General features: G+C 40.0%; 1 protein-coding gene across 1 annotated transcript; it reads left to right on the top strand.

Annotated features, from left to right (window-relative positions):
• Positions 1–695: 695 nt before the first annotated feature.
• Positions 696–9,304, top strand: LOC121430690 (Krueppel-like factor 10). Its single transcript, XM_041628035.1, has 4 exons — positions 696–918; positions 5,300–5,596; positions 5,854–6,703; positions 7,149–9,304. Exons 1-4 carry the CDS (start codon positions 865–867, stop codon positions 7,433–7,435), a joined length of 1,488 nt encoding a protein of 495 aa, XP_041483969.1. The 5' UTR covers positions 696–864; the 3' UTR covers positions 7,436–9,304.
• Positions 9,305–10,438: the final 1,134 nt, after the last annotated feature.

Here is a 10,438-nt window from a genome sequence, read left to right as displayed (position 1 = left end):
TAGCAGGATTGACAACTAATTTAATGCGTAAGGTTATTGCTACAACTAATTTTGTTACGACATGATTATCATTATAAACACATTTATTGAAAATATGAAATGAAAGCGTTGCGCCGTCCGTGAAATATTATTCAAGTATAGCGTAATGTGCAAAAAACAACAACAAACAGATCGTCATTGTGAGCGAGTAAAGATTTCGACACTTTTATTAAAACAATCAAATTTTGTGATACATTTTGACATAATGTTCAGAAATAATATAGTAGTTTGTGTTCCTGGTCCTGATTTTTTCGGGGGTGGGGGTGTACGACAAAAGCCCCCAGTGAAGGCGACAAGCATTTTGTGAAGAATAGTGCCACGCCTGCCAGAAAGCGGTCAAAAGAATGATAACAAAAAGTGCACGTTCACAGCGCACTGATCTCATTATTTTTCGCTTCACGTACCCAGGTTAAAAATAGTTGTGTACCCCGTTCGGGAAATCCCTTTTTGTATTGCTCTCATTCAGGCATCCTCCACGTGCGTTTGAGAAAAGTGTATGATTTGGAGCTTCTCATGCATGCCGCGCGTGATAAAAGGCCAAAGATTGGGCGAGCCCCCCATTTTACGCGATTTGATTGGTCAATCCTCCGACCCGCCTCCGCCCGACCGCGTGCTACTTTGTTTTGATATGGTTTCGTAAGCTCCCACAGCTGCTCGGCATGCAGACAAGACAGGCTGAAATACAGTGCAAGCAAGGACAATTCGATGCTGCTGCAAGATTTGATCGTCAATGAATCAGTCTAACGTAAACAACTTGGGAATGTTAACGTGTATCTTACCAAAGGCAAGAAGGATTTTGTACTCTGTTTTATCTTTTACCTTGTAATGGAATTCATTTTACCATCTCCACCATCTACACCACCAACTCTACAAATTTCGGTAAGCATATTCTCTTTTGTTGCCTCAATTTTGTCAGCTTTGTGGCCAAAACCAAGACACTCAACTCTCGACTCACTCGCGATCACGAGCGTGATTCTCCGATTCCATATGCATATCTGCTGCTGATCATAAAGTTCATGAACTAGTCTGATTGTTTAATTTGATAATAAAGTTTTGAAGTTAGGCCTTATTTAAGAATACCCTATTGTTAGGTATGTTATTTTTCAAGAATCTAAATGAAACGTGAAAACTTTTGGGGGCTTGGTCGCTTGGTCCTTGGAAGTGAGACTGATGTCAACGCGCGTCCAGCATGTCCACTCCCCGGCCAGGTTCGCCCCGGCCCCGTGTCCCTCTCGCGGTCCGGAGCGCTCGAGCGCAACTCTAGTCAGATACTCCCCGATCCCTCTTGGCATATTTAATTCTTGTCATCCATATTCATTCATGACTTTGTTTGAGAAAATTTTTAGCGTTAAAACAAATATCTAGGGGGTAGATTTGGCATTGCGATTTAAGATGCGGTCGCAGGGGCGGATCTAGGATTTTTCGAAGGGGGGGGGACATCATTTTCCCAAGAAAAATTTTGACAAGCAGAAAAAAGGGTTTAACCCAAAAAGATAGGGCATTTCATCCAATTGTGCCTCTACTAAGTACTATGTTAAGGGGAAGGGGGGGGCACGGGCCGGTTGTGCCCCCCCCTGGCCTGGACCCGCCACTGCGCCAGTGACAGTGTGTGGTTGTTTTTCTTTTTACTTTTTCATTGTTGCCAATGACAAACCGATAATCACGTCGGGTTATGTCATTTATGACTTGAATTGTTATGGATTTGAGAATTCAATATAACAAAAAAGCCTTAGGCCCTAAGGCTTTAGGCCCGAGTAAATAGTATTAATAATTGTTAATTGATTAGTGCATAGGCCTAGTCTGATATAGGCCTACCGGTATCTAGACTGACTAGGGACAGGGTCTTGGTTGATTTCAAATTAAGCAGACTGAATGAGAAATTTTTGCTAAGAATAAGAATAAAGAACTTCAGTCATTGGAATTTCCGTGGACCTAGGCCTAGATTGTTTTATGACTTTTCCAAATTTAGCTGAGTGTAAAATGTTTAAAAACTTAAGAAATTATGTTGTTTATGTTGAATCTTGATCAAAGTGAAATTATACTTAAGTGTAGATCTCTCGAGTCTCTAGAGACCTACCGTACCGGTATAGGCCTAGCAGATATTGTAAGTTATTAGTGCTGAAATGTGGTGTATGATCTGCTCTGTGCTCAGTTTGTTTAGCATTTAATCACTAACACTACAGTTAGTGAATAGTGATTATGAAATTTAGCTCAGTGAAAGTTATTCAAGTTCATTTTGAAATTCGCTTGACTTCCATAATCCAATTTTCCATCAATTAAGTTGATCCTAACTTCTCAAAAACCAACTAGGCCTATGTATTTACTTGTCTGCTAATTAAGAAAACATGAGATTACTGTAGCCTTACTAGCCTGAAGTTGTTTTTGTGGAAGTTGTATAAATCAAATAGATAACTAGCTCTCCTTGAATCTCTTTAGCCTTTATCTTTGACTTTAGTAATTTATCGCTTTTTGAGGTAAAATAAACACCAACTTAGAAGTCAATATATTGTTCTACAACCAAGTCGAAAAATAGATCAATGCCAGATTTTATCTTGATGTAACGTATATTCTACATGTATTTGCCTTGGACTGCCAATGCTCATCTACAAGTACAATACAATGTTTGTAAACTTTTACATTTTGACCGAGTCCTCCATGCAGCTCCCACCAATTCCACCACCAATCAGCCATGCTTATCTTCAAGAAATTTCAAATTTATTCACTCCATTTATGCCATTCGATATTTTACACTGTATAATCGAAGTCAAAATAAAAAAACAAATGTTATACCAATATAACAAGGTCATAATTGAATCACTAAGAAAAGAAATGGGCCTGAAATAACTTGATAATCATCTTCATCATTAAAATGATTGTCCTCATCATCATCATCTTCATCATCATCCTGATCATCATCATCATCATCCTCATCAATTCATCATCATCATATCATTATTGACAGTAGCTAGCACCCGCAGCTAGCTAGCAGCTCGGGATTTGGTCAAAATTTGATATGTAGAAGAACGTGATTGGATCTTCATATAGAATAGAAATCAATTGAAAAAGATACGAAAAACTATCAACAAAAAGACGGTACTTTTTGTCTGCCCAAATGAGCAATCAATATATTTATTTTCATTGTTGTCTCGATTCTATTGTGTATTTGTGTTGAGGTATTGAACCATAGGCGGAACGTATCTGCATAAAAATGGGTGTCGGCAGGAATAGCGCAATCTGATTGGTCGCTCCCCCAGATGATATCAGACTCTGAAAGTCACCTTCAGCGTACAGCTGACGGCTCTCTCTCGTTTTTCAAAGACACGCGCAGCATGAGCAATGTTATTGCGAAAGCTCGCATCCAGAGATGAACTTGTTGGAGTGACCTACATGTGCATCAATTAAATGTACATGTACTTTGTTTGTCGGGGGGGGGGGGGGGTGTACAATATGAGGAAAATCTTGTTCTGTTTCGGTGAAGGTGACGGGATAAATACAAAAAAAATGAACTTTTTGTTTGTAAACATGGTCCATATCGCATACATATGATTTGTGTCTTTATCAGAAAAGTAGAAAATTACGTGTTGTAGGCACGTGTCTGTGATTAATTGTATGGTTACAGAATGTGTGCGTTCGACAGAGGCTTAATTTATTTTAATAAGACTTTGTCTCGCTGAAATTTGACCAAATAGATAAAAACAAATTGAATATACATGTACAATGTACGGTAGCTACATGTAGAAGAGATTCATTGTTCGTATCTGTGAATCGAGATAAAACCATGATGGGACTAGCTATACCATACTTGTGCTATACACATATGAAATGGGGAAAATAAATCTTTATGTGAAGCCCAGCTTCTCAAAATTTGATGCACCCCAAAAAAATCAGGCAACGAATTCCTGAGTTATCATGGGAGTACATGTATGTTCTGACCTTCAATTTACTTCAATGACACACGTTTCGTAACAACGATTTCATCGCGCGCGCGAGATCGAGATCGATCGACCAGAATGAAAATTGATTAACATATGAATGGTCATGAATAATGCATGAGGGGGTCAGTCCGAGGTGTGTCGCCTTGTGCCAGTGGTGTTTCTAGCTCCATGACAAAGCCCACGTGAGATCGGACCATAGTTATGTAACGGGGTAGATGATGTTACATCACTGGCCAGGGATGTACTATTCCATTCCCTGGTTATATCACCCATGATTGAATGTCAATAACTGGGCGGGGACACGGGGGGGACCTTCATATTTATCTTAAACTAGAGTTAACTTAAGCTTTTCCTTGGCGCGTGATAATATTATATGTGCCCTTGTGTCTCGTGAATGTTTTTATTATTCCAATCAGTTAAGAAGTGTGAACTTGAAATGAACTCGGTAATTTTTACTAACCTACGCCCCATTGACGACATGAACGTGGCTGATACGCAAGGAACGCCCGCACCCCTCCTTGGTTATAAATTGTCAAATCATGGTCCTCACATGGCTCTCACAGGAGAGAAAAGTTATTCAACGACTTGCATTAATGCACACGAGTAAATCTCGTGTTTGAAAGTGCCCTTCAAACATATGTTCACCCAACGTGTTCATTGTTGTAAATGAGCGAAGTTGATGAGATATCAAATGCAATAGTATATTCTGGATGCAGTCATGAGGATCAAACACCGAAGCGCGTGTGATTTCATCAGTCCTTGCTCTGATCATGGATATACTAGGTCCATGCTCTGCTGATATAATTAACCTTACATCATCCCCGCGTACTTGTCCTGCACATGTAAACAGAATATAAAGCAAACATCTCCAATGACTTCACATCCCCTTCCCCAATTTAAATCAATCTCATAGTTGATATGGTATCAGATCCAACGCGCATCCTACCGACGTGACGACGTCCCCAAGAGAGGCACTTGGGCCTAGGGCTAGGGCTAGGCCTCCAAGTTGCAACATTTCTTCAAAGTAAAACTTTATTTTATTTTACGAGGTAAACCCCTTTTACTCTCCCGTTCGAATACCATCTAACGTAATTTCGAAAACGCACCCCGTTCTTCATTTACCTTAATCATAAAAAATGCAATGGGGAATTAATCCTCTTACATCGCGAATCCAATCGTCCCTGTTGAAAGCGAAAACATTTTTTTTTCTTATTTTAGAATATAGTATTGGAAGTAAAAGTAGAGTCTAAAGTGTGTAACTGAGATGTTTTCAATTTTTCAACAGTATCTTATCATGGATGTCTTTGCAATTTCTCTTCCTGCAGGAAACGAACGCATCTGAGAAAGGCATCCCTATCGTTACAGCTGCCTCCGGTCGCTTCACCATGAGTCCTCGTCCCATCGAGAAATCCGACTACGACGCTGTTCAGACCCTCTTGTCCATGCGGAGCGTTCCTTCTCAAGTCACGATCAAACGGAGCGATTCTCCCGTACCGTCATCATCATCATCGTCGCCGTTCCCGACCAGCTTCAGCGACCCGCTCTCGCCAGTCTCTATTGACGAGGAGAATAGTCAGCATCAACCCGCCGATATGATGGAATTCACGACGACTAGAATGAGGGTGTGTACGCTAAAAATAATTTGACATCCTTAGATATATTGTATACCAGCCTCTGGAATGTTATCACACATGTTTCAATGAGTTGTCATTCAAAATTAATGTTCATGATTATTTCACAGATTCTCCGTTGGAAATTATAGGGAAAACCAAATCATTTCAAAAGCAAAATTGAACATTTATGTTTGAATAGTCTTTCGAATGATGTTGATATGAAATGTACTTTATCACTTTGTATTTTTATCTTGCTCTTCCAACAGGGGTTGGACACACCGCCTCTCACGCCTCCTCCGACCAAACCAGTAGTGGTCACAGGAATGCCCATGGGACACACATTCTCCATGCCACAGACAAGCAGCGCCATCGTCACCACACAAAGGATGGCTTCATGCAATCTGGTCAGCATTACCCCAAGCATCATGGCATCCAAGGAGATTCCAAGTAAATTGCCCATGATGGACACGACGTCGTTACAGTCTGTGCAATCTCGTCTCTCCCCCATCTCACAAACGACCACACAAACAACCTCATCGTACAACCGGGTTTCTGTCATCAGCGAAACGAGGAGAGATAGCGCCCCCGTCACAGCGTCGTCGGAGGGATCAATTACTCAATCAGTGCAGTTGATGCCACAAGTGCAAGAACTCAGAAACACTGTCCAGCAACCTTGCGAGCCCCAGCCAAAATACATTGCCGTCAATGGGTCCTTCCAGGTGCCATCTTCATGCCAGAACGCATCTCCTGCACCGTCTGTCAAGAAAACAGAACAGTCCTCAAACGTGCAAACGGTGTCTTTTATCCAGATTCCCCAACAGAACACTCCAAGATCAGGTAACAATGGACAGTCTGATCAGGTCAAAGCAGTGGTGATGGCAGTCCCAGCCAATGTCATGGTTGTTGTGAATGGAATGCCCAAATCGGAAGGACAGAAGCTGTGCCCTCTTGCCCCAGCACCATCTCAGAACTCATCGTCGATGTCAGACAAGGCTCCAGTGTCTCCTGCTGCAGTAGAGTTCTCAAGAAGAAGGAATCACATCTGTACCTTTCCCAACTGTGGCAAGACCTACTTCAAAAGCTCTCATCTCAAGGCCCATGTCAGAACTCACACAGGTTAGTACACCCTCTTTCCTCCAAATATTTAAAAACTCAAAACCATTGCAGAAAACTGTTTGAAGATTAAAATTGTTGACATCGTAATGATTTCAAATGATTATGGTGCTTGACTTCTAAATCTAGAATTAATGACTTTGAGTTTGAAAAAGAAAATTGCTGTATTTATTTGATCGAGGTTTTGTATTTCCACTGAATTAGATTAGTAATCTGTTTCATATCTGGGGAGGTTTTGGGTTATTAACTTTGCATTTTGAAAATTAAAAAATAGGAGTTCTTGTAAGTGTTGTATTAGTAATCCTGGTTTAAGCAAGAGCTTTCATGAATAATGACCCATATTTATTGTGGAAAATGAAATGTACTTGCAATAATAACAATAATAATAACGTCACTGTACAACATATCAAAGTAACCCGAACTATTCTCTTCACTCTCATTTTTACAGGCGAGAAACCTTTCCACTGTACTTGGGAAGGATGTGACAAGCGATTCGCCCGATCCGACGAACTATCCAGACACAAACGGACTCACACTGGAGAGAAGAAGTTCCTCTGTCCTATGTGCGATCGTCGCTTCATGCGTTCGGACCACTTGACGAAGCATGCCCGTCGTCACATGGCCGCCAAGAAGGTGCCCAACTGGCAAGTAGAGGTCAGCAAACTTTCAACCATGGCAGCCGAGAATCGACAGCAGCCGCAGCAAATGGTACCTATGATCATAACAAGCTCTTGAACACTGTATTAAAAGAACTGACGTCGTGAAATGAACCTGGAGTTATTCCCCAGCCGTTGCTGCTACACGCTGGTAACGATCATCATCGTCGAAGGCATCTTGCTCAGATCAGACAGTCACTGAATTGCTTGGAGATTGGGCATGGCTCCATGAGTAGGAGTTTCTTTTGAACTCGAAGCCGGACAAAGGACTGATGTAATAGAGAGGTGTATTAACTTTATATCCGTGGACATATCATTCCTAGATCAATAGATGATAAAATTTGGTGTCTTATTCAAGTCATGAACTGTCTTTAGACCTACATAGAATTACCTTGTATTTGTCCTTGTGTGAATTAGATCATATCAAGTCGATCTGTAAACATCAAGTTTGATGGAGAAATATGGTATTTATTATACATATATGTACACTACGGAATGCCTCTTCAGACTTCTTAGGTATTTATATTTTTCGGGGTGCCAATCTTCTTTACCAGATGAGGGTTTGTGTGTAACATTTATCCACTATAGACAGTTGAGCTAACTCAACTTGGTAATTTCATGCTGCTTGTTTGATACCACGACTTTGAAATATTATTAAGTAAACTGTGCTCTTTTCTAATCCTTTTTTTTTCCTATTTCGTGCTGGAATCACGAACAAACACCGTGTTAGTAAATATTTATTTAAATGTATGTGAAAGATATTTGATGTCATAAAACTTACGGGAAACCTGGATTTTTGCCAAATTATCTCAGCGGCGGGTGTGTTATTCTTATTATTGATCAGATTGCATGTACCTACTTAGACGACATAAAAGTTTATTATAATTCATTATTGATTCAATTTGGAAAGAGGTTGGAGACTGAGATATAATTATTTTGATCCCAACAACCAAAGTGATGTGCGCCAAAGCATAAATAAATTTGGATATTTTTGTTCTGCTCTTTCATCCTAGATTTTGGAAAAATAATAACGTTTTTTTTTTATTTGTTTATTTTTACCTCTAAATTGTTGCCAAAATAAGTTGCTTGCTAAAAAAAAATAACGGGTAAAAATTGTGAATCGTGTAAGCTGGACTTGCATGTCAATACCCGTTTTTTTTTCTTGTGTGATCCCTCTGGATTATTGTTGTAGGGTATAATGTCATGACAGTTCAGATGGTAGATTATTTATGATTAATTTATAAATAAAATGTGTGTGTTTGTTACCAAAGACATTTGACCCGTCGTAAAAAGAATTGGGTTTCAATCGCAACTCTAAAAAAAAATAAAAGCGAAAGTCCAAAATGCGCTCCTTTGATTGGTTGACAGTCAAGATGCGTTTGATGTTTTCAGTTACGTTTAATTTCAACTCTTTATGCAACCGGCTTGTATCAGTTTTGATCAGAGTGAAGTCAGAGGCACGGAGAATGATACTAAGACTCAATATCCAAATTAAAGAATTATCCCTAAATTATGCAATCTTACACAAAGATGATACATGTATTGCAAATTTTGTTATTTTTTCGGATGCAAAATGACCCAATTTCCTTTTTTTTCTCTCTTTTTATTTGAAATTCGCCCAAGTTTCTTCAATTTTCTACTTAAATCTGATAATTTTTCTTAAAAAACAACTATGGTCACATTCGTATTACTTACATTTTATCTTCGCATTTCCTTTTTTTCCCCTACTTAGTTTTTTTTAAATTATTATTAGCAGTGTTGTCCTTACGTAATGTAGACCTACTACACAGGTCTTACATGTATATCCTTTTTTCTTTGAGTGTCGTATGTATTATGTTACCCTTTTTTCATCTTATTTATGACGTCATAAATGTTCACTTTCATTTTTAAAGTGAGATTCATGTTGTAGGGATGAATAAAACCATTTCCTTATTTGTCTTGTTTAAAACCAATTCCAAACTTTCCTTTTAATTTTGTCTATATCGTTAATGAGATGGAGGGAGGGAGGGGGTGAAGGATGGGGGGGGTGGGGTGAGAGAGAAGTAGAATATAAGAGACGAAGTGAAGGGAATGATGAGAAATGTTGGTGTTACAGGAGAGAGAGGCGATGAGGGGGGGGGGGGGGGGGATGATGAAGACCTTGCTTGTGAGTCAAAGGATAAGATGATGACGAGAAAAGCGAATGTATACACCTTTGTGAAAGAATTTTCATCATCCCTTAAGTTCAGTTTAATCACAATAGAGTAAACCGCGTTATAATGTAGGTTTCATTGATTCGATAATTCAGTTTCTTTCTATTCATTACCCCCCCCCCCCCCTTTCTTGTTAAGTCAGTGTGCAGAACATGCAGAAAGCCTGTTTCATAATATTTAAAGAAAAAAAAACCCTTATCGTGAAAGAAGAAATACTAAGAAATACCCCCCCCCCCCCGTTACCCTCTTCCTTACCCAACCCATGATCGGTTGCCCCCCCTCCCTCTATTGAATATTGTCTACCGATAAATCTTCCACCCGTGAAATCCATTTCATATCGATCTGATTATGAGTTGGGAACCCACGAACGGGAGGGATCACCCCAAGTTCACCAACGGACTGCCGATTTCCTGGACAATCTGCATGATCTGGAAGTTACAAGCATGTGTGTGTGAGATAATAGATAATAATAATCCCTAAATAAAAGATAACAAATCTAAAGTTCAACGACAACCTAACAAAAGCAATAGGTTGCGCGGATCGGGGGGGGGGGGGGGGCAGTGGCGGACAGTCAATGGCCCGGAGTAGACAATGATTAATTGGAGGGATACTGCATGTATGTGTTTGTTAACAATGCTGTGCCCCTCCAATGCTTTGTCTTCTCGGGTCACATGTCCGCTACGGGGGGGGGGGGGGTGTGTGATCTTCAGACGCCGAATTAAGCTGCAAGAAACGTCTTCTAAAATGACAGTGATGGGTTTTTTGTAAGGTACGTCAGCACCCTTCCGACCCCAACTTTCAATCCGTGGTCCTGTCGCCCGACCGATTGTCTTTATAGAGAACTATTAAAATGTCGTTGGATAGAATAAAAACAATTCCCATACGAGAGG

Source organism: Lytechinus variegatus, chromosome 17, assembly GCF_018143015.1.
Source record: "Lytechinus variegatus isolate NC3 chromosome 17, Lvar_3.0, whole genome shotgun sequence".
Classification (NCBI taxonomy): Eukaryota; Metazoa; Echinodermata; class Echinoidea; order Temnopleuroida; family Toxopneustidae; genus Lytechinus; species Lytechinus variegatus.
The sequence above is the reverse complement of the archived record's forward strand: the minus strand, read 5'-3'. Positions and strand labels throughout refer to the sequence as shown.